This window comes from Capricornis sumatraensis, chromosome 10 (genome assembly GCF_032405125.1).
Source record: "Capricornis sumatraensis isolate serow.1 chromosome 10, serow.2, whole genome shotgun sequence".
In the NCBI taxonomy this organism is placed as follows: Eukaryota; Metazoa; Chordata; class Mammalia; order Artiodactyla; family Bovidae; genus Capricornis; species Capricornis sumatraensis.
Window position 1 is genome coordinate 91,836,896 of NC_091078.1, and position 25,668 is coordinate 91,862,563.

Here is a 25,668-nt window from a genome sequence, read left to right on the forward strand (position 1 = left end):
AATTCTGATTTATTTGTTTATTTTGTTCTCTATCACTGGAATATTGGCTCCACAAAATGTTACAAAAAGCTGGTGCCCATGTTATCCAGAGTGGTATTCTCAGAACCAGCAGACAGGTCTGTGATAGCCATCACTGAAGCAAAGACATTCACCAAGGTCTTATTGTAATTCACTTGCCTCTACACTTGGGTAACACAACAGCTCAACATGGGTGCATGCTCACTGTATAAGGAGGAAACAGAAACAAAACAATTCAGTTATTTGTCCTGGATCAATCTGAATCCAGATTCATTTGGTTCCGAAATCTTTGCTCTTAACAACTGAACATGCCTTTTCCTGTAAAGGGAAGGGACATCACAGCTGCTCAGAGGGCCTCCATTGGAAAGATACCCCTAATGGGTTGTTTATATCTCTGTGGCTGGGACAGGTTGAGGATGGGGTAGGGAAGTATATGATTGCCCTATGAGGTTCCTGGCAAATGCACAGAAGTTAGCACCAGCAGTCTACCCAAAACAATGCCAAAGTTCTAACTTACATTTCAGTATACAGACCAGGGATGCAGATGTAGAAAAAATAAGAAAAGCTAAAACTATACAAACAATATGAATAATGTATACTGCAAAGCTTAACGCAAATCTAATCACCTAACCTCAACCCGTTAAACTGCAAAACTTTTGTGAAAGAGTCTCTTTTGTTTTCAAATGTTTTTCATAGAAGTTTTAGTTAACAAATGTACTTTGTGATGAATAACAGGAAGTCGCTAAGGACTGGACTCCGGCTGTAACCAGAGATGCTTCCCTCGTTCTCCATCTGCATTCAACTGGCCACTTTTCCTCCCCTTCCTCCACCCCTTTTTATTTCTTTTAAATCCTAGCTCTTGAATGTTTTTTCTCTTCTTTAGTGCCTTTTCGGACTTCATATATCATGTAAGAAAACAGAATCAGCAATCATTTGGTAATTACCAAGGAGTAATTAATGCTGAAATTAGCCACCTATTATAAACGGTCTGCTCATTTTTCTCCATAACATCAATTTATTTACCTTATGCTCTTACAGAGCCTCCTGTGAACTCTGGGTTACCACTACTCAGTGTGATAAACCACATGCAGCCTGGTGCTTGATATTTCTGATATTTTACTACCCTTACTTAGAGATTTCTTAAGAGTTCCACGTCTAAGAGGTGCCTCTGCATGAGATGCTACAAAACCACATCATTGAACACTCCACTTTGCAATGACACCAGAGCTGAGGGACCCCAGAGTCTGGTCCTTGGTAGGAAACCATGGCTGTCTACCTCGCCAGGTAAGGTCCTAGTTCTACCTTCGGTGTGAAGGAGCACTGCTCCCTTCGAGTCTTTTCAAAGACTCGTTTCGCCTCTGACATAAGGCAGGATGAAAACAGTGGCAACTTCCAGCCTTCTCAGGGCAGTAAGGTAGGCAGTGATGGTGTTGGTGTTGCCTGGTGTGCATCCCCTTAGGGAGCAACAGTGTTCTGGGAAGATCCTCACAATTGTCTGTCCCACCTCCAACCTCCTTATCACTCAGTTCAGTTCAGTTCAGTCGCTATGTCCGACTCTTTGCGACCCCATGAATCGCAGCACGCCAGGCCTCCCTGTTCATCACCATCTCCCTACACACTACTGAAAATCACTTTTTTTCTATAGAAAAAAATGCAGTTTATAAACAATTTGCTACCTCCACATCACCTTGGAATCTTACAAAGAACAGTCCAAGGGCCCTGAGAGGTGAAAGGCACATGTCTGATGAACTGGAAAGGACAAACCAAGGAAGAATGACCACTACAGCGGGGAGCCAGGGTCCTCAGTGGGCCTGTGGCATATGAAGAAGAGGGCTCTTAAGCGTGAAACTACCAGTATCAGCCAGAACCTCTGATTTAGGAGCAAGCCTTTTTGTGTAAGAATACTGTGAAAATTGTCCAAGCCAGGCTTCAGCAATACGTGAACCGAGAACTTCCAGATGTTCAAGCTGGTTTTAGAAAAGGCAGAGGAACCAGAGATCAAATTGCCAACATCCGCTGGATCATGAAAAAAGCAAGAGAGTTCCAGAAAAACATCGATTTCTGCTTTATTGACTATGCCAAAGCCTTTGACTGTGTGGATCACAATAAACTGTGGACAATTCTGAGAGAGATGGGAATACCAGACCACCTAACCTGCCTCTTGAGAAACCTATATGCAGGTCAGGATGCAACAGTTAGAACTGGACATGGAACAATAGACTGGTTCCAAGTTGGAAAAGGAGTACATCAAGGCTGTATATTGTTACCCTGCTTATTCAACTTCTATGCAGAGTACATCATGAGAAACGCTGGGCTGGAAGAAGCACAAGCTGGAATCAAGATTGCCGGGAGAAATATCAATAACCTCAGATATGCAGATGACACCACCCTTACGGCAGAAAGTGAAGAGGAACTAAAAAGCCTCTGATGAAAGTGAAAGGAGAGGGAATAAATTGGCTTAAAGGTCAACATTCAGAAAACGAAGATCATGGCATCTGCTCCCATCACTTCTATGGCAAATAGATGGGGAAACAGTGGAAATAGTGTCAGACTTTATTTTGGGGGGCTCCAAAATCACTGCAGATGGTGATTGCAGCCATGAAATTAAAAGACGCTTACTCCTTGGAAGGAAAGTTATGACCAATCTAGATAGCATATTGAAAAGCAGAGACATTACTTTGCCAACAAAAGTCCGTCTAGTCAAGGCTATGGTTTTTCCAGGGGTCATGTATGGACGTGAGAGTTGGACTGTGAAGAAAGCTGAGTGCCGAAGAATTGATGCTTTTGAACTGTGGTGTTGGAGAAGACTCTTGAGAGTCCCTTGGATTGCAAGGAGATCCAACCAGTCCATTCTGAAGGAGATCAACCCTGGGATTTCTTTGGAAGGAATGATGCTAAAGCTGAAACTCCAATACTTTGGCCACCTCATGCGAAGAGTTGACTCATTGGAAAAGACCCTGATGCTGGGAGGGATTGGGGGCAGGAGGAGAAGGGGACAACAGAGGATGAGATGGCTAGATGGCATCACCGACTCAACAGACATGAGTTTGAGTGAACTCCGGGAGTTGGTGATGGACAGGGAGGCCTGGCGTGCTGCGATTCATGGGGTCGCAAAGAGTCGGACATGACTGACAGACTGAACTGAACTGAATATGAAAATTAATCTCAAATTTCATGTTTGAAAACAATTTAAAGGATCACACTGTGGAGCTAGGAATGCTGGCTTGCCTGCAGCCCCTCTTGGTCTCCTCAGAGAGCCTTAATGCCTCCATTTGTAAAATGTCAGAAAATGGACCACATGCCTACACAAGCTGAAGCAGGACCATTTCTGGAAGGCTGGGTATAAGTCCCAGCTCCAGTCTTTATTAGCTATGGACCATTAAATTCCTTTCTCAACAGCTCCATTTCTTTTCCTAGAGTCTCTCAAATCATGGGAAGCATTCTTCTATGAACCACAACTTTCTTTTCCCTACAGGGAAGCAACCTCACACCCTGGTGAAGAGTTAGGCTCAGACATCAGATCAACTGGGCCTGAATCTGGCTCTGCCACCTGCTAGCTGGCAACCTGGGATAAGCTGGTAGTCTCTCTCAGTCTCAGTTTCCTTCCTTTTCACACACCCTATACAGCTTTAATGAGAGTCAAAAGAGATAATATACAAAAAAGTACTCTACACTTTACCTGGCACTTACTAAGCAGTTGTCATCCTTAGTTGTTATTAACGACAGTAACACCACCTAAATCTTCACAGCTCTTACTCTTTCCACTATAATTCTCAAGTTCTATGGAATGTACACAAAAAATAGCTCTGTTAATGGATAAATGAATAAAAAAGGTACTGTGAGTGCATGCACACACACACAAGAATATTATTCAGAATCAGAAAGAGAGAAACCCTGCTATTTGCAACAACGTCTATGGACCTTGAGTACATCTTGCTAAATGAGACAAGTGAGATAGAGAAAGACAAATACTATATCCTATCACTTAAATGTGGAAGTTTTACAAAGTGAAAATCATAGCAACAGAGTCAAAAGAGGGTTAAGCAGGGGCTGGGAATTGGGTAGCTGGAGAGCTATTAGTCAAAGAGTACAAAAAAATGAATTACACAAAGGTATCAGAATAAATGTCAACTGTCTTCTTCTATCTTTTCTGAAATAGCAAAACAAATTTAATTGCCATTTTTCCCTACTCTAAACTATCATTCTGGTTTCATAAATTTAACACTTGGAAATGTATAGTGAGGTTAAGAGATTTCTAGTGGAAAAATGCCATGGGTCTGAACTTCCAAGGTGGGCCCAGGCCACCAGTTCTCTTTCAAACAAGGAGCGAATGACCATGAGCTTATTAAAAAGGGACAGGTTAAGCAGACAACCAAGAGAGACTCATGTGGCATTTCCATTTGACCTAAAGATGACAGATAGGTTGAGAACCAAACACAGAGACCCCTCTTTATTTGCACAGCTGGAAAACACTCCACTTACCATGAGTTTTGAAGGAGAATCAGGCAGTGCTTATTTAAAATCTTGGCACACTGAACATTACAGAAGGTCATCAAGGCTTTATGGAGTATCTGGGCTAGTTGGCCCCTCTTTTCGGTTTTCTCAGTTCACTTGTTTATCCAATAGTGTGAACGTAGAATTTTAAATTCCAATAAGCCATTCTACAGTGGTGATGATTGTTTTAATGTATTTAAAATGATTTGCTGCTTTGCCTCATTAAGGCTGGTTCCCTCAACATAGGACCTACTTATGCTTAAAATGAGACAAACCAATGAGCTCCAGGCCTCTCTGGATTTTGCTAGTGCATTGGAGGAGGCAGGGAACTCCTCTAAGGGCTATGAATATGCCCAGACGCTTATTTCCAGAGGTCCACTGACTTGAGAACTGTCTCGTGGCTTCCAGACTTCCAAGCAGGAAGCTTTGCACCATAGCCAGTCCTTGACCTGGCCCGGGGACACTGTGCTGGCCGTGACAACTCCCACTCCTCCCTAGGGCCACTCTGGCCAGTCAGCCAATAGGCTTCTCTCTGGGCTGCCCTGGATCTGCTCTGGTCCCCAAATGCTAATGTTTCATTTCACTGAAGAACTTGGCTGAGTCAGGGCAAAAATATGTGGTGGGTGGGGAAGAAGCCTCCCTGGACCTCATGTCACTTGAGATGAAAAATGTTATGCTGCCTCCATACTATAACAATCTGAGAGTATAAACAATGATTTAATTAATGACCATAGAAGAATACTTGCTCACCGACGTTACGTGGTCTAAACCTCATAACTGACGCAACACAAAGCCGATGTTTATACGGGCACAGATGACTGGAACCTGACATTTTGATGGCAACTGCTACTTTGAAAAGTGGCAAACAATGGCATTTTATTCCCAAGGACCTTTAGAAGAGAAGCAGAGTTAGGGAAGTGGGACTATTGTGAAGGACTGACTTAAGCAGGGAAGAAAACACTATTGTGAAGGACTGACTTTAGCAGGGAAGGAAACAACAGGATTTGGACAGGAAGAGAAGGAGAATCACAGCAGAATCAAGCAACTGGACCAGATAAGCAGCTACTATTACCTCCTTGGATTTTCCAAGTGCTGCACTCAGAACTTACAAATCTATATTCTATGGCCGGGCCCTGAAATACTCTGAGCTGACTGAAATGTCTTCAAAAGGATGCTTCAAGGATTCTTATAAACAATGACTAAAACTAAATTATGGTGTAATATTAGCTGATTAAGACAAGACTTCAACTTCAGTAATTTTCATCAGCTGGACACAGACAGTGGTAAAAACAATATCCCATGACTAAATGCATACTTGCTGATGGGAAGAATTGCAGTCTGATGTGGCAGAAGTAACAGGAAAACTTTTTAAATTTTTTTTTTAAAAAAGGAAAGGAGTCTTTTTTTCAGGACCACAAAATCAAGGAAAAAATGGGGAAAGTGTAGCTCGTTCAAATGCCAACAAAGTTCCAAAAATTATTCAATGGTCTCTTTACTCAGAGGCAATCTAGAATCCATGTAACCTTCATCTTCCTGTGCCTACTTTCTTTCTATATTCCCCCCTCAAATGAAGTCAACTCTGAGACCATCAAAATTACTAATACCTTTGAGTGAGGTGGGCCAGCCAATAAGCTAAAATAATTGAATATGTTATTCTAGAGATTCAAGGAAATGTTCGAATCTTTCAAGCAGAGTTCCACTTTTTAGATAAGGAAGTTGAGACTTGCTTCAGGTAGAAGCAGATAATTAAAGACAATCTGAAGCAAAGAAAAGTGAGGCAGAGGTTTACTTTCTGGGCTATACACATATATTCTGTCCAGATCCATTTACCCTCAATGCTGAGTCCTACAGAGCATGTTGGTTAGTATTTTTCTTTGTGAGCTAATCTCTGCCTATGCAATTCAGGATGGGGAAGACCTTGCTTAATCTGGGTGTCATAATTTTGCGGGGGGGGGGGGTGTGGGGGGGAAAGATGGAGGCCTGAAATCAGAATTTAGAGTTGCAAATCAGTTAGGATATTAAGAAGAGGTGGCAAGAATACATAGCAGAACTATGCAAAAAATATTTCATGACCCAGATAACCAAGATGGTGTGATCATTCACCTAGAGCCAGACATCCTGGAGTCCAAAGTCAACTGGGCCTTAGTTAGCATCACTATGAACAAAGCTAGTGGAAGTGACAGAATTCCAGCTTTACTTTTTCAAATCCTAAAAGATGATGTTGTTAAAGTGCTGCACTCAATATGCCAGCACATTTGGAAAACTCAGCAGTGGCCACAGGACTGGAAAAGGTCAGTTTTCATTCCAATTCCAAAGAAAGGCAATGCCAAAGAATGCTCAAACTATTGCATGATTGCACTCATCTCACATGCTAGTAAAGTAATGCTCAAAATTCTCCAAGCCAGGCTTCAACAGTACGTGATCCGTGAACTTCCAGATGTTCAAGCTGAATTTAGAAAAGGCAGAGGAACCAGAGATCAAATTGCCAACATCTGTTGCATCATAGAAAAAGCAAGAGAGTTCCAGGAAAAACACCTACTTCTGCTTTATTGACTATGCCAAAGCCTTTGACTGTGTGGATCACAACAAACTGTGGAAAATTCTGAAAGAGATGGGAATACCAAATCACTTGACCTGCCTCCTGAGAAATCTGTATGCAGGTCCAGAAGCAAGTTAGAACCAGACATGGAACAACAGACTGGTTCCAAATAGGAAAAGGAGTACGTCAAGGCTGTATATTGTCGCCCTGCTTATTTAACTTACATGCCGAGTACATCATGCAAAATGCCGGGCTGGATGAAGCACAAGCTGGAGTCAAGATTGCCAGGAGAAATACCAATAACATCAGATACGCAGATGATACCACCCTTATGGCAGGAAACGAAGAAGAACTAAAGAGCCACTTGATGAAAGTGAAAGAGGAGAGTCAAAAAGTTGGCCTAACACTCAACATTCAGAAAACTAAGATCATGGCATCCGGTCCCATCACTTCATGGGAAATAGATGGGGAAACAATGGAAAAAGTGAAAGACTTTATTTTTTTTGAACTCCAAAATCACTCCAAATGGTGACTGCAACCATGAAATTAAAAGACACTTGCTCCTTAGAAGAAAAGTTATGACCGACCTAGACAGCTTATTAAAAAGCAGAGATATTACTTTGTCAACAAAGGTCCATCTAGTCAAGGCTATGGTTTTTCCAGTAGCCATGTATGGATGTGAGAGTATCAAGAAAGCTGAGCACTAAAGAACTGATGCTTTTGAACTGTGGTGTTGGAGAAGACTCTTGAGAGTCCCTTGGACTGCAAGGAGATCCAACCAGTCCATCCTAAAGGAGATCAGTCCTGAATATTCATTTGAAGGACTGATGCTGAAGCTGAAACTCCAATACGTTGGCCACCTGATGCGAAGAACTGACTCATTGGAAAAGACCCTGATGCTGGGAAAGATTGAATGCAGGAGGAGAAGGGGACGGCAGAGGATGAGATGGTGGGATGGCATGAGCAACTCGATGGACATGAGTTTGAGCAAGCTCTGGGTATTGGTAATGGACAAGGAAGCCTGGCTAGCTGCAGTCCATGAGGCCAGTAGTCAAAAGAGTTGGACACTACTGAGCGAATGAAATGAACTGAATCAATCTCAAATGGAGACAATATAAACTCATTGTTTCACACAGGTGTTATATGAATAGATGAGTATGATAGGCATGGGATAGCTATTTTTGATAGGCACGTGCCCTAGCAGAGAAGGTCTATTAACAGACAAGAAAAATGCCATGGAATATAGAAAGAAACCAAGAAGAAAAAGAACAAACAAAAGCACAGCCCTCCTGTCAATCATGAGATACACTAGAGTTCCTTCCCGCTCTAGGTTCTGACTCACTCTCCTCTCTCCAGAACACTCTAATTTCAGGGAGCAGCTTTGCTTCCTTGCAACTAAAAGAACTTTGTCTTAAGTTCACCAAAACTAAAGCTGAGACCTGCGAGCCCTTCCTTGAGTCCCCTCTCTTCCACTAACATACACTGGAACTTTTATAAAGGATGCCTTAGCAGGCAATGTACAACTGGACTACCTGTTATCTGCCAAAACCAATTTACTGTACAGCAGGACACAGTTTAGTATGGTTCAGTCTCTCAGCTGGGTCTGACTCTTTGCGACCCCATGCACACATCTCCCTTTATTAGTATTGATAGTCTATTTACTGATTTTTCAAACCTTAAAGAAGCAGCCACTCTATGTACAGCAGCAGACCGGGGTCTGTCAGAGTGCTCAAGAGGAAATCAGATTGACAGGCTGTTCTCAGGGACTGTGTAGTGTCACAGATCAATATATCACCAGGAAATCATATGCAGCATTTTTGTGCCAGGCACTGAGCTACCAGCTTTAGCTGCATGGCCTCATGTCATGCTCACAGCATGTGGCTGGGGCAGGTATCATCATTACCCCTGTTCTTTAGGTGATATAATTCAGACTCAGGTAGGTCTGGTAACATCCACTACCATAATTAGTGTTTGGCAGAAGCTGGATCTGAACTCAAGGAGTCTGGGTTAATACCCAAGGAATCTAGATTCCCCCACCTATCTACCTCCTATGTTTTGCCTTCTTGGTTGTATGTAGAATGAAAAGAAGCCCTTCATAGATTGGAGGCCCTATTCCTTCCCTCCCTGTGCCTTTCCCAAAGCTCTGCTTCCAATACACATCAGGGGATCATTCATCAACTAACTTATGAATGTAGAAAAGTCAACCATTACTGAGCACTTCCTATGCCCCAGCACTTAACTAGGCACCTTATCTGTACCATTTCATTTTTTAGCCCCTATATTCAATAAGAATCAAAGGAATAGCTATTATTACTCTCTCCACTTTGGAAATCAGACCACTGAAGCAGGCTATATTCAATAAGAATCAAAGTGAAAGTGAAGTCGCTCAGTCGTGTCCAACTCTTTGCGACCCCAGGGATGGTAGCCTACCAGGCTCCACCATCCATGGGATTTTCTAGGCAAGAATACTGGAGTGGGCTGCCGTTTCCTTCTCCAGCGGACCTTCCCAACCCAGGGATCAAACCCAGGTCTCCTGCATTGCAGACAGACGCTTTACCGTCTGAGCCATCAGGGTCCTCTCCACTTGGAAAATCAGACCACTGAAGCAGGCTACATAACTAAGTTAGTTATGTAGGCTAAGTTATGCTATGAGAACATATCAATCTGGAAATCTCAGTGGCTTAACACAAAGGTTCATCAAACAGGCTTTATATCCAGCACAGGTTGGCAGATGGCTGAGGACAGGGTGAGTGGAAAGGCATCCGCCCCATGTGGCCACTCAGGAACCCAGGCTATCTCATCTAGCCCATCATGTCACTTCAGAGTTCACAAGAGCAGAAGAGAGTGTAGACACCACCACATCAGCCCATATGTGTTTTAGCTCATAAATGACCCAGGCTGGATTTGCTTAGAGCCTACTGGACTACTGAACTAGTGTAAGGTGGCTGGGAACAGTGAGCACATGGATAGTTCAGTTCAGTTCAGTTCAGTCGCTCAGTCGTATCTGACTCTTTGCGACCCCATGAATCGCAGCACGCCAGGCCTCCCTGTCCATCGCCAACTCCCGGAGTTCACTCAAACTCATGTCCATCGAGTCGGTGATGCCATCCAGCCATCTCATCCTATGGGCACAGTAAATAGTTCTGCCATAGTAATTCTCCCAAGGTCACTCGGCTACTACGGAATAGAGTGGAAAGGCTTAACCATTCCACTTTACTACAACCTCAACATTTATACATACATTTTTGGAGAAATCTGTTCCAAATCGATCATAATCATTTAGAAACATCCAGACCTTATCTAAGAATTCACAGCCTTCTGGTAGAATTCTCCACTTCCTCATGACTGTCTCTATTTCTGCACATCCACAGAGAAGTTATTCAGAACTGAACTCATCAGGGGACCTACCTTTGTTGGCACAGGCCATCCACTTGAGATTGTCTGCAAAAGCAGCCTCTCGTCCAATGAGGTACGTGAAAATCCGAACCTAAGAGGAAGAGGGACGCACAGATCAGTGGTTTTCACTTTTCACCCTCCAGCCCAGACCACAAGCATGGCTCACACACATGTGGTTTACCTCTTTATGCTCCATGCTCCCCATCTGTAGAAACATATTTAAGACATTTGAAGTACAGTCAGCTAGAAATATATTCAAAACTGGGGTCTTTGATCTTTTAAACCATATGGCACTGGTGGTGGTTGTTTTTCGGTGTGCAACTTGCTACAGAGGAAAATAACTTGAAACAGAAGACTGGCAGCGTTGTGAGCCTGGGTTTGCTACACACATATGGACAGAGACCATCCAGGTCTGGACCAAATCGGCAACCATTTTCCTCATCTGTACAGGAAGTATAAAGTGTGCTCTTCTTGGGAATAGAAACATCACTGAAAGACCCTCAGCATGCCCCCCTCCCCCAGTGGTGAGGACAGGCTGCAGACACTCTCTTACCATCTGCTGTGATTAACTGGAATGAGAGGCGCAGCCTGTAGCCAGGAGACCAAAGGAAACCCTCTCTAGCCTTCCTAAAGTTTGGCTCCTAAAGAGCCAAGAACACATGTAAAACCTTGAATCTCTCATTTTCTATTGCCTTCTCAAATCTCTCTCATAAGGCCAGAATTCTTTGAAATAAAGCCCAACCCACTTCCCAAAGTTGCACATGAGGGTTAGATGGAAGAAAAACAAGAAATAAAAAGGGTTAAAATCCTCTAGTTTAAACTTTGGGCTTCCAAGGTGGCTCAGTGGGTAAAGAACCAGCCTGCAATGCAGAAGCATGCTGAAGATATCAGTTCAATTCCTGAGTTGGGAAGACCCACTGGAGGAGGGCATGGCAACCCACTCCAGTATTCTTGCCTGGAGAGTCCCATGGACAGAGGAGCCTGGCGGGCTACAGTCCATAGGTCGCAGAGTCAGACATAAGTGAAGCGACTGAGCACAGCACACAGTTTAAACTCTAAATGGTACATGTATGTTCCATATATAGCCCAAAAATCTTTCCGGGTGATGCCCCTTTCACTCAGTCAGTCTGGGTCAGGAATACCTATGGTTCCTTCAGAGCCTTCACTGAGACTATAGTGAATTAATCTCGTGCACTTACATCTGTGAGGTTGAGCTCCACTAGACCATCCAGCTGACAAGGAAAAGGGTGGTTCTGCTTTGATGGGGCACAGAGCTTGGAACATTACAACTCAGTACATGAGTGGATAAAAATGTAAATACTCATAGCTGACTGTGAAAATGAAGACTCTGTTTTAGTTATGAGTACCCTCTTATCTGAGACATAACCTGAAGACTAGTTCTTTTGGGATGGTTTATTTCCAGCTTAAAGAGATGCTTACACACACATTATCACTGTGCTGCCTTAGTCTGTTCTCGTCTATGTTCAGTGAGGCAGTCATTTCATCCATCACAGAACCTGCAAGGGGGCTTCCAGGGCATGAGCAGACACACAGGCCTTTGCCTCTCCCGTTTTCTTAGCTCTTTTGGACACTATTCCCAATGGAATCACACAGGGAGGATGGATACTTTTTTTTTTTTTCCATTGGGAGATTCTGACTCTTTGGGGGAAAAAAAATAGAAGATACAACCTCATGGGCCTCACCTAGCCCTACATGGTTACCACTGACCTTTCTACACAGACCTGTCCCCTGTTCACTTTTCCTGCCTGGCCACTGTTGTCTTTTAGCTGAAGATGACTGATTTGGGGGGAAATTGAGACTCAATTAAGTAAAGTGACTTTCTCAGTTTCATCTAGTCCTGATATAATAAGAAAGGTCTTCCAAGACCTCAGGATAACACTGAGGTCTCCTCTTAATTTCCTGGAGGTGCTGGTTCTGTCAACCCAACCAGCTGCAAGACCTAGAACTAGCACCCACAGGAGCCGAACCAACACCAGGCTTTTCTTTTTTTAAAATAAATCTTCAGCTTTCATTTCTAATTCAAGTTATTTAAAAGGAAAGCTTCAGACTGATTAAAAATAAAACTGCAAAAGCAAGTTATTAACAAAGCAGAAAGCACAAGAGATAGCTCTAGAGAATGAAGCTATGAGTCTATCTTTACAGGCAAAAGGCAAAGACCTGACACAAAACAGCCTATTTGTTGTGAGCAAAGGCACTTGCAGGTGCCAAACCTCCTCTGCCATCCAGGTGAAGAACCAGAGAATAAACTGAGTTTTCTCCTGGGGGCATAGTTGAAACCCTGAACAATGCTGTGAACCATTAGAAGAACGCCTATAGTTTCTGATTTTAAAAGATCGCAGCACATCTGGAAAACCAGTAGGACTGCATCAAACTTCAGACCAGACGTGACTGTGCAACAATCACTGAGCTCAAACACAACCATGAAAACCAGCGCCATGAACCCCTCACCAGCGCTGCTGGCCCTACTGCCGGCACCACCATGGCTTCTCTAGTCAGCAGCATCCCTTGGCTCAGGTATGTGCAGAGATTTTCGGCATCATACTTGTTTGGCTGGTTTGCATTTGATTGCTTAAGAAAGAAAAACCAGGATCATGCTAAATGTTTCCATTTATGTGCAGTCTTTGGCTTCCAGTGCACTGGCCCCCTTATTTGAGTTAGAAATGGCATGGAAATGACTCGTTGTCTCTCTGCCTATAAAATAAACATAATCAAACAATACTGGGTTCATGCCCTGGATTTCTCACAATAATGCCTTTCAACTGGCAACAACATAAAGGGCCTTTATTCCAAAATAAATATTTTGGAGAGCAATGTAACAATAGCATTTTATATTTGTAGTTTTTTTCAGACTGAGTAATTCTACTTTTAGGAATTTATCTTATAGTCAGGATAACATATAAAATGCCTGTGGGGGCCACACAGGTAACAGAGATGACACGAAGTCATAGGAATACGAAGAGTTGTACAGTGCATGTCTTCTTAAAGCCCTATAATTTGGTTTTAGACATTTTCACAAATACACAAAACTGTACATGGATAAAGATATTCACCTTTATTATGGGCTGTAGTTTACCACGCTCCTCCATCCATGAGATTTTCCAGGCAAGAGTACTGGGGATTTGTAATGATTAAAACCTGCTAAATCCCTAGTTTCTTTTGACAGCCAATTGGCTAAAAAGTCTTGGGACATTCAGGTAGTGGAATATCATGCAGCTATGTACTCCTGAGAAACACATCCATTATAAATCAGCAAGGGGGAAAGCAAGTTGCGGAATACTGTGTAGCACAGAATCCTGTTTTTTTCTAAAAGGGGACTTACATGTTTTACTCTGTAAACTTCAATATCCTCTGAATGTTTTTACAAGTGAATAAACATAGCTTTAATAATTGCAGATCATTTTAAATGAAAATAATGACTCTGCTACTTCCTGAACCATTCTTCAAGGACATAGAAAGAGTAAATGTACCAGTGAAAATCAAAAAGGAGAGGAGATGATATGTGGAAATTAAGTTCTGTCCTTGGATCTTGCAGAGTGGGCTGCCTTCCTTCCACTGCTCAACGAAACGAATGCAAAACCTCTGTGAGTAACAACTTGCTCATTTCTGTCTCTAGCAGATTCTGTAACCTGATGGATTTTATTTCCAATAATGGAGATTTATTTTTTAAGAAGCTCCATCAGATAAACTTTAAGAAGTCTGCCTTGAGTCCAGCTACTTTTACAATATATGGCAAGGCTCCTTAGCAGAGGCAATAGGGGTAGTTCTGAAAGCCAGGTTCACAGCACTGATGACAATGGGGAGGGTCCATGGAACAGATCAGACCAAGTTACCAGGACACCAAAACACACCAGAAAGCCAGGGCTTTGCATTTATCATCCACAGGCATGAAGGCACCACTTTCAGCACTGCTGCAAAAAGACAGGAGGCGAGAGGTCTGCATCAACCTATGAGTTCATTTTGATCTCCCATTTGAGTTTGGATGGTCTTTAAATGTTCTACAAATCCAATTAAGCTCAATAAACTGTTAGGATGTGGCTATTTCAAAGTTCAAAGTCACTTAATCTACTTAATATAAAGTTTCCCAGATGACATAAAGAACTCAGTCCAGTTTTTCCAAAACAAAGTGTTGCTTCTTGCTCATAAAGATGTAATTCTCTCCAAACACATAGAGGGGTGCCAATCCTCTCTACCTTTGGTGAACATAGGGTAGCTTGACTTTGTGAAGATGTTGTTGACAGTGAAAGTGTCTCAGTTGTGTTCGACTCTTTGTGACCCCATAGACTATATAGGAGATGGAATTCTTCAGGCCAGAACACTGGAGTAGGTAGCCTTTTCCTTCTCCAGGGGATCTTTCCAACCCAGAGGTCAAACTCAGGTCTCCCGCATTGTAGGCAAATTCTTTACCAACTGAGCCACTAGGGAAGCCCAAGAACACTGCAGTGGGTAGCCTATCCCTTCTCCACCAGATCTTCCCAACCCAGGAACTGAACGGGGTCTCCTTCATTGCAGGTGGACTTTTACCAGCTGAGCTCTCAGGGAAGCCCCCTTGTGAAGATGATGAATCAAATTAGTTCCCTTCTACAGCCATTAAAAGAGGGGAAGGAAAGTGGCTGCCAGTAGAGCCACAATGGGGCAACTGCCCAGCCAGGAAACAGGCTGCTGCTGCCCTCACAACTCACTTCAGTGCTGAAGCCCAGGCTTTTGAGACAGTCCAAGAATCTGTCATCCATCTGTCACGAGTAACTTCTGAGCACCAACTACGTGCCAGGGCCCATTCTTGGTGTTGGGGATACAATGGATGAAGGGAAAAAATCTCTCTGTCCTTAGGGAGCATACATTCTCATGAGAGTAAAACAGGTGATAAATGACAGATTCACATGTAACATTTAGGTAATTGTTGAATTAAAAGCTTATGAAGAAATAAAAGAAGAAATAATTAGGCAATGGACAGTGATGATGGCTGCTGTTTTAGAAAGGGAGGAAGGGAAGGCCTCCTTGCTAAGGTGATACTTGAGCAGAGATCTGGACAAAATGTGGGTGGAGATAGGGAAGCAAGACATATGGCTCCCTTGGGGAAGATTGTTCCAGGTGAAGGTAGCTGAAGGTACAAAGTCTTGAGATAGGGCTACTCGAGGAATACTGACAAGAACAGTGTGGATGAAGTAAAGTCCAGTAGGACAGAATGTAGGGAATGAACTTGGACAGACAACAGGTACCTAATCATGTGGGCCTTGCAGCCTCTGTTAAGAAGCTGGGCTTTTTCTGTAGCAAGAACAGAAGCCACAGGAGGAAGTGAGTAGAAGCCTGACAAGAACTGACACAAAATCCTGTGAAGGGATCATTCTGCAGTGTGGAGAACAGGCCTCGGAGAGTTGTACTCATTCTGGCTGTCCATTCCAATTTCCCATGATGTTCTTACAATTTTGAGTGCACAGGGCCCATTTAAGACAATCAAATCAGAACCTCTGGAGGCAAGGCCCAACTTTTAATCTCCCTGTGGACATTTTAATGTGGATCCAAGCTTGAGGACCACGGCCACAGGGAGATAAGAGAAGCAGAGCCACTAAGTAGGAGGCCACCAAAACACCGAAAGTGAGAAACGGCAGTGCAGTGGCTCTGGCCACAGGGGTGGAAGTTTTCATACTTCACTGGGCGATGGAATCACCAATCTCCAGCACCTACTCTTCAAAAACTCAGATTAAGTTGGCCCAGGGAGCCATGTTTTTTAGAAGCACCCATGGTGGGTCTGAAACAAGTGACTGGAGTCCAACACTTCAGAAAGATACCAAAAAGATAAGGACTGAACAAAAAGAAGTGGGAATGCTAATTAACAAATCTTTGAAGTTGTTTCCAATAAAGGTGTTTCTACATACTGCCAAGGATTGAGGCTAAACTTCAAGGAGTTTACAATCCATTGGATGGTTTAAAAACAAAAAACAGAGAAGCTAGATCAAGATGGTATTTTTAAAGAAGTCTGTGTCAATCCTACAAACAGGAATATCAGACACCAATCAGATTGGGCAAGCATGATCAGTCAACTACAATTTCTTCTTTTCTCAAGAAAAAGCAGATCTGTACTAAGATGTCTATAGCTGCTGAGCTCGGTGTTCATACACCAAGCATTGCTTCTTGAAATTACAATAGCCCCACTACCACATCCAAATACAGAGGAAAGGGCTGGACAGGGCACTGAGGAGCCTTCAAATATACAGTCTTTATTCTTATTTTTAGGAAGGAAGGCAATCTTTTACTTTAAAATAGCATTTAACTACAAATTCAGTATCCTTAACTGTAAAGACATGCAACTTTTATGGGTTATAAGTATAAATAAAATTTGCTAAAAGAATCATCCAGTACATATGGTTACCCACACCTATGTGTTCCATATTTCCATTCAGCTAAGCAGCAGCCTCTGTAAAACAAGCATGTGGACTCACCTTCACATCTTCTCACCTACTCCTATCCCTTTTGACTCACTGCCCAACTCAACTATCCCCTAAAATATCCCCAGGATTTCTTAAAAGTAGTACACAACTTTGGCTTCAGAAAGAAGTCATCTGACATCTTTGTGTTTTAAAGTCAATTTGATATTACTATATACTTAGTCTGTATCTTCACAAAAAATAATCCCAACCAACTTCTATTGCAATTTGCTCATTTCTAAGATTTCTGATGCAGGGAAGCATTTCTGAATAAAATCTTTAATCTCTAAGCAGAATATGAGAGCTGGAACTTGATTAACCACAAAAATGCTTCATAAATCACTGCCAATATTTGTTTGCATGAAGATTCTGCAAAAGTAGAGGTGGGCTCAGAGATGGTTGATGCCAATGAAAACAGTTTTATTGAGCAGGCTGCTTTAATCTAGAAGCCATCATGCTTATAATAAAATAAGAAACATCCTTATCCAGAAGGACAAGAGAGGCAAATAAGGTAACAGTGCCCTGAGCAGCAATAAAATGGGATAAATTGAATTAAATTACAAAAGTAATAAAATTTCAACAAATGAATATCATAGATCATTTTGAAAAACAGACTGTCATTTTGGGGATGCTCTAAGAGTCTGTAAAATCGCCTTCCTCTCAAGCATAGTGCCTTGTATCTCATGTGAGATATTGAAAATATCCTAATTTAGAAATAACTGCCATCTGTAATCTTCTGGCCAGGGATGGAAATCTAGTTTTATAGCCATGTATTTTGTCAAGTGAAAGAGATGGCTGTCTCAGGGCAACCTAGAGACCGTAACCTAGTTTAGCATACTAGAAAAGAGATTACACACCACTTCGCTGAGCAGTAGGAAGTCAAGCTACAAACATCCTCAAAGGTGGGTGATACAATTCATTAGATTATTTAGCTTCATTAACTTCATTCACAGGGTATTTTTGATGTTCTGATATCTGGGGCCTTATAGTTCAAGAGAAACTGTTCATGCCAGGGTTAGCCAATTTTTGAAACAGTACACAATTTGCCTTCAAGTATACCTTTGATATGCAAACCAACCAACCCAAACCCCACTGCCATCAGTTTTCTCTTTTTATCAGGTATGCATACGCTGGGCCAGTATTTGCCTGCCCTAATCACTCCAGGGCCAGGCAGGCAACAGACAACTAAGGGTAGCCACTCCATTTCCAGAGCCAACTGATATTATTCAATTTTAAGTTTGTTTATCTTGTTTTGCCTCTTTCTTCCCAAGAAAACCACAGAAAAGGTTTTAGCCCACCAGTGCCCACCCCCGCTCTGGTCACTCATTTTGTATTGGTGCTTCCCCATGAAGCTCTGTACAGTATGATATGCCTCTTGCTTCCAGGGGTCAATGAGTCTTTCTTCACGACATTCATTTCCATGTCTCTATGGCTTAGTATATTTGATTAAAACAAATACTGAGTACCCTTAAAATGGGTTGGGAATCAGGAGAACTGGGTTCCAGGTGAGTCCAAAGTCCATATTTATTATCTTGGCAATCTTGACTAAGTTAGTAAAGCCCTCTGAACTGTGCTTTTTCCACCTACACATGGATCATCCATTCATTCATTCATTTACTGTGATCAATGGTAAATGAGTTAATAAATGAAAAGACAAGTCAGAAGCAATGAGTTCCAGTCAGCTGGGGTTGCATTCCACTTATGTTTCAGATGATTGTTACATTAAACCAAATAAGGTGAACCCAGGAGAGCCAAATCCCCTATTCATGGATGCCTCCCTAACCATACCCAGGGGTTTGGCTTCATGAGTGAAGAAGAGGATTTTTTCCTACAAAAGGGTTTTGACAAGCTAAAGCGAAAGAGACTGGCAATTCCTGACACAATCAGAATACCACTAGAGGTATAACAATGAAACCTTCTATTAACCTTTGCAAAGTCATAAAATCCACCAAGAACTTGGCAAGGGCTATGCACTTTCTCTCCACAAAAAATGCCCCAAAGATCAACATTCACATTTCAGGTAAGATTTATGAGGTTTGGGGCATCTCCTCCATCAAAGTCTAAACTTGGGTTATCTGGGAACCTCTGGATTCCAGTTTAAAAACTGCTGTTCTTATATACTTCTCATATTCTGCACTATAAATTTCTCAAGAACAGATTATGTTCTGTGGACAACCAAGATGGGTACTTTCAACTTAAGTGTTTGCCAAATTGAGAGAGAGGTTCATTCATTTACATGCTTATTCTTTGCTGATTTAGTGAGTACTAGCTACTGGATATCCATTATCAGATCCAGAAAAGTCACATGAGGAATAAGTCCTCAACATGGAGAAAGCCATCAAGAGCCCTGAGAAAAATGGGCATCACTGTAAACCCTGAGTCCTATGGCGACATCAAATCATGGAGCCTTTGAAGGAATAAATTTAAAGATGCAGGGATGGAATAGACAGACAGACATGACTCCTGTCTCTTTTGTTTCTGAATCCATAGAATCCAGCACAATGGTTGGCAAAGAGTCAGCACTCAACCACTTGTTGACTGGCAATGACATAAAAGTCACCTTCAGGCTGATTCCTGAAACAAACTCATCATGGATTTGTGTGGCTGGGAGGTCCCTCTCTGCCTCTCTTGCCCTCAGACCCAGAGAGAGAAGGTGGTGACAGTTATTTGCTCACAAGTGTGCCCATTCTTCCAAGAAGACTTACAGATTTAATACCATAAACAAAAAGAAACTCATGTGTATAAGGCTGATAAATGGTGCAAAACATCAGAAAATCTGCTTATGGAAAAGAGAAGCTAATTGTTCCACAAATTGGGGTGGCAATATTTATGCTCACGAGACATCATGGGATTGTATGACTCCCTGGGTTAGAACCCCCCAATGTCTTTCCACTGCACTTAGGATATATTGCAAACTCCTATCACAGCTGGATATCCTGGAAGATATGGAAACACAACAAACTCCTTCCAGCTTTCGAGTCTTTGCCTTCAGCTTTTCCACTGCCTAGAATATTCTTCTCCTCCACTTTGCATGGCTAACTTCCTCCGACCCCAGTTCCCCACCTTTGGATCTCTCCATTTGTCTCCTCCATGGTGCCTGGTACATTTTGCAGCTATCATTATGATTTGTTTGTTAACTTGATTTACACCTATTTCTCCCTCCATCAGAAATGTAGATGTTGTGATGGCAGAATGAAGCAACTGTGCCCAACTCGGCAGCCAGCATAGAGTAGACTTTTAACCGACCCACCCCTCTCCATTTCTTTTCACAAATTTTGGAAGTCAAAAGAAGTCAGCATGGGATATACTAGAATTTGTCAGAGTTAGAGCCCTTTCCTTCATTACTAACTCCATTTCAAATACCTCCCTATTTTTTCCAAACTGGCCTGCTATCAATCAGCTGAAGTTTTACTTTCCTTCTGCCTAGTCTGCTTGTTTCTTTTACATTGAATCTCAATGATAAAACAGGAAGAAATGGAGAAATGAAAAATCTTCTGGTCTTTGTTATTACAGTCTCAACTTCTGGGGCCATAAAATGGTGTCATATTTAAGGCCTTCCATGGGTGGATGATCAGGTTTATAATATATTTTTCCTAGGTTCTGCCGCTTGATTCTAGATGAAAACCATGCAAAGATGGAAGCCAACTGTATTTTAAATAGCTGCCTGCTTCAGAGATTACCTAGCATGGAAAAGACCACATCTTAAAATAGTGATGTCACACTTGCTATTCCTATTCTGAGTAGAATTCTCTCTTTGCCCCCCCATACTTTGTGACAGTTTGGACAGATGGCATCATTTCATGAAAAATAGAGATGACTGGGTGGGCAGGTTAGCAGAATGCAGTGGATACAAGAAAAGGTTAAGAACTGGGAACTTGGCACACCTCATTTTGGAATCTGTCTTCTCTGAAGGAGCTGAAATTCTTCGAAACCTCCTTTTCCTTACTTGTAAAGTATGATGGTGTTAACAGGACCCACTTGGCAGGACTGCTGCTAAGTGAAACAAAGTGAAACAGTAGGGACTGGATGGGGAGGTAATCCTGCAGAAGTGTGTGTGTGACAAGAGATTCTTTCTAAGAGAAGACCTCCAGTGGTGCTCCTTGCCCAGACCCTAAAGAGAGTTAGACTGGGGAAAAGCTCAGGAGGGCAAAGCTTGAAGACCTGACCTAGGACTGCCTCTCTGGACCTTAGAGAAAAGCTCCTTTTCCCTTATTGTCCCTCCCTGCAAGTTTGTCTTCCTTTGCTTTCCTCTGCCTCTGGACTGGGGAGGTTCCAAGAGTCCAAATCAGGGTATGGGACCAAGGCCCGTTTGGCCTTGGTCACAAGTGTTGCACTCGTGCGTTCTCACTGAGATTTGTGGCTCAAAGCCCACAAAGCAGCAGCATGATGCAGAGAGAAAGCCCCCTCCACAAAGCATCCTGGTCGCTCAGTGCAGTGGCAGGGTACAGGTCAAGGATTTAGGAGTCTGGAATTCTGCCCAAATCATTCTCAAACTCATTAAAACCAACAGCTGTTGTGAATGCTAAGCTAGCACAGTTGTTTTCTCCCAAGATTCTTGTCACTTCTATTTTCCCAACCAATCCTTCCTGTCACTAATAATTAGTCTAAAATAGCAGCTTCCGCTGTCATCTCACCTACTGCCTTCTGGGGCTTAAATGTCAGTAAGAAAAGTCAAGGGCTTGTCAGACATCTGCAAGGATATTGTTGAAGACAGTGTTCATTCCATTTTACCTGTGATTCTCCAAGAGGCAGACAGGTAGGAACCTGGCTCTTGGGGACAGCTAAGGAATGTGTGTATATCAGAATCACCTGTAGGGTTTTGGCAATATATATGTGTTCATTATCTATACATTAACCTCGCTCCTCTCCAGAGGTTCCAGTGCATCCCAAACCTAGAACTTCCACTGAGAAAGCAAGTTCCCAGGTTCTGAAGATCCTACCCTAGAGAGCCACTAAATTGACATAAATATGAGTATAGGCCTCATGTGGATAGGAGAGGAAAGTAAATTAAAGTTCCAGAGGGATTTGGAGGGCCATTTTCTTCTTTCTGAGAATCTCCACGGGAAATTGTCTTCAATCAGTAAGTTCTATTTTATCCTAAGCAACTGTTACATTTTAAGTCTTACAGCTGTCCTGGGTTCCCTCAAAAAGAGGGTTCCACTCTCAGAGATTAGGTGTTTGGGGCTCTACTTTTATAACCCTCACTTTGACCTTCCTACTGACCTCTAATTTGTATTACCATTTTTGCTTTATGTTTCCCATCCACCCACCCTCCTACCTACTCTTCCTATCGAGTATTAACGGTGCCTGTGGGTTAAGTCGCTTCAGTCATGTCTGACTCTTTGAGACCCTATGGACTGTAGCCCACCAGGCTCCTCTGTCCATGGGATTCTCCAGGCAAGAATACTGGAGTGGGTTGTCATGCCCTTCTCCAGGGGATCTTTCTGACCCAAGGATCGAACCCAAGTCTCTTATGTCTTCTGCAGGGAGGAAAAAACCATATGGTCTCCACTCTCACTGAAGTTGTAAGTTTTGAAAACACTTTTTATAGAACAAGGAAGGCAAAAAATATAAAGGAAAAAAGAGAGGGAGGAGATGGGAATGCTTTTCTGTTACTATTGCCAACTTCACAGAAGTTACTGGTTGAAGATCCTCCTCATTTTTTTACTCTATTTCTGTCCTAACTTTGTGACCAAGACAGGACACAAATTTGTTTTTCTCTCTGGTTAAGGGGACCATGGTAGAGCCCCAAAGAGTATCATCTTCTTTTAAAACTGCATCATTTCTGCACTTTCTCCCCCAAACATCTTGGTTCCCTGAACAGGATGCAGGCCATCTTGAGCTCTGTAGCCCAAATGCCAGTTGATAAAGAGGAACTTGTATGTGTGTGTGTGTGTGTGTATTTAATTGGAGTGTAATTACATTACAATGGTGTGTTAGTTCCTGCCGTACAGCAATGTGAACCAGCGATGTGTATACATACATCCCCTCCTTCTGGAGCCTCCCTCCCACCCTTTCTATCCGACCATTCTAGATCATTACAGACCACCAAGCTGAGCTCCCTCTGTTATACAACTGCTTCCCACTAGCTATCTATTTTATACATGGTAGTGTATACATGTCAATGCTTAAAGAAAGGTACATTTATTTATTAATAAATGGATAAAATGAGCATTTTAAAGCATTAAATTATTTCCCCCTGATTTCCTGAGATATAATTAATGCATGGCCCTGTATATGATGATTTGATATGTGGATATATCACAAAATGATATCCACAATAATGTTAGTTAACACATTCATCCCCTTACACAATTACTACTGTCTTTTCCTAGTAAGATATTTATGATTTACTCTGTGGAACTTTCAAGTATTTGATATCATAGCTGTTAACTATAGTCAGTTCAGTTCAGTTCAGTTCAGTTCAGTTTCTCAGTCGTGTCCGACTCTTTGCGACCCCATGAATTGCAGCACGCAAGGACTCCCTGTCCATCACCAACTCCCGGAGTTCACTCAGACTCACATCCTTCGAGTCGGTGATGCCATCCAGCCATCTTATCCTCTGTCATCCCCTTCTCCTCCTGCCCCCAATCCCTCCCAGCATCAGAGTCTTTTCCAGTCAGTCAACTCTTCATATGAGGTGGCTAAAGTACTAGAGTTTCAGCTTTAGCATCGTTCCTTCCAAAGAACACCCAGGACTAATCTCCTTTAGAATGGACTGGTTGGATCTCCTTGCAGTCCAAGGGACTCTCAAGAGTCTTCTCCAACACCACAGTTCAAAAGCATCAATTCTTCGGCGCTCAGCTTTCTTCACAGTCCAACTCTCACATCCATACATGACCACTGGAAAAACCACAGCCTTGACTAGACGGACCTTTGTTGGCAAAGTAACTATAGTCACCATGCTCTAAATGAGATTCCCAGAACTCATTTATATTGTAACTAGAACTCTGCAGTCGTTGACAAGCTCTTCCCCATTCCCCACACTCCTCTCTCCACAGCCGCTGGCAACACCATTCTATCATGTTTATATAAGCTTTGTTTTTGTTTGGTTGTTTTCAGATTCCAGATATAAGTAAGATCATGTAGTACTTGTCTTACTCTCTCCAAACTGTTTTAATTATCATTATACTCTCAAGGTCCATCCGCATCACAAATGGCAGGATTTCCTTTCTTATGACTGTGTTACATATATTAATATCTATATCATGTATATATATCATGTAAGTACACATATATACACACACACACACAAATACTTCCATTCATATATAGATGGACACGGGTTGTTACTATGTCTTGGCTACTGTGAATGATGCTGCATTGAACATGGTGATGCAGTTGTCTCTTCAAGATAATGATTTCATTTCCTTCAGAAAAATTCCTTTCTTCAGAAGTGGGTATCTACTGCCAGATTACTGAATTACATGGTAGTGTACTTTTGATTTTTTTGAAGAGCCTCCATGCTGTTTTCCATTAGTGTAACTGCACTAATTTACATTCCAACCAACAATGCACCAGGATTCCTTTTATCCACACCTCTACCTCTGCCAACACGTTATCTCTTATCCTTCTGATAATAACAATTCTAATAGATGTCTTACCATAAAACTTTCTACCCCTGAAAGTCTCTCCCTCTTAACGTTATCTAAAATAAGTCCCCCTTTTTTTATATCTCAGCCCCTATTGATTTTCTGCATAGTATTTGGTACAATTACAGTTATTTTATTTTTCTGTTACTTAGCTATGTTCTGTTCCCTATACACATACACAGAAGTATAAGTTTCACGATGAAAATAACAATGTGTTTTGTTCACTATTGCTGAACTTCTAATCTAGCACCTGACCCATAGCAGATACCCCTAAATATTTGTCAGATAAATGAATTAATGTGGTTACTGCAGGCAATTAAAAGATACAAACACAGATTAAATAGGGATAATCCATCATGGCATATGGAGTAGTAATATGCCAAGAGAAATAGAGGGATTAAATGAATATTGATGAACTAAAACTTGAGGATGCTGAGCAATGGGCCTTTGCCAGATACCATACATAGCAGGATTGCAATGGGAGGGCACCAGCATTATTCTCATTTAACAGATAAGCAAACTGAGGCCTAGAAAGGGTAGGAACCTGTTCCAGGTCACATAGCAGAGATCCAACCAGTCCATTCTAAAGGAGATCAGTCCTGGGTGTTCTTTGGAAGGAATGATGCTAAAGTTGAAACTCCAGTACTTTGGCCACCTCATGCGAAGAGCTGACTCATTGGAAAAGACTCTGATGCTGGGAGGCATTGGAGGCAGGAGTAAAAGGGGACGACAGAGGATGAGATGGCTGGATGGCATCACTGACTTGATGGACGTGAGTTTGACTGAACTCCTGGAGTTGGTGATGGACAGGGAGGCCTGGTGTGCTGCGATTCATGGGGTCGCAAAGAGTTGGACACGACTGAGCGACTGAACTGAACTGAACTGAACTGAAGGTATGTGGGACTCCAAAGCTCATTTTCTTAATTGCAACACTATGATATGGGAACACCAGCCAAAGACATGAACTGCCAGATCACGGAAGAAGAAATACTCACGGCAACAAAACAAAAAAACAGATCAAAATGTCCAGCCTTACTTTTATGCATAAATACAAATATAAATTAAAATAAAAGTTTTGAGGTGTTATTTTGGGGGGGAGGGTTTGCTATTAAATTGGAAATGATTTGTTAATGACAATAAAAATATTAGGAAATAGTCTTTCTACTGGTGGGAATATAAACTGTTA

At 42.2% G+C, this 25,668-nt stretch overlaps 1 protein-coding gene across 1 annotated transcript in view; it reads right to left on the reverse strand.

The window, feature by feature from the left end:
* CACNA2D3 (calcium voltage-gated channel auxiliary subunit alpha2delta 3) overlaps positions 1–25,668 on the reverse strand; it is an 875,864-nt gene that overhangs the window by 277,603 nt on the left and 572,593 nt on the right. Inside the window, exon 12 of the mRNA XM_068982393.1 lies at positions 10,460–10,538. Coding sequence (XP_068838494.1) covers positions 10,460–10,538 — 79 coding nt within the window. The remainder of the gene's footprint in view (positions 1–10,459; positions 10,539–25,668) is intronic.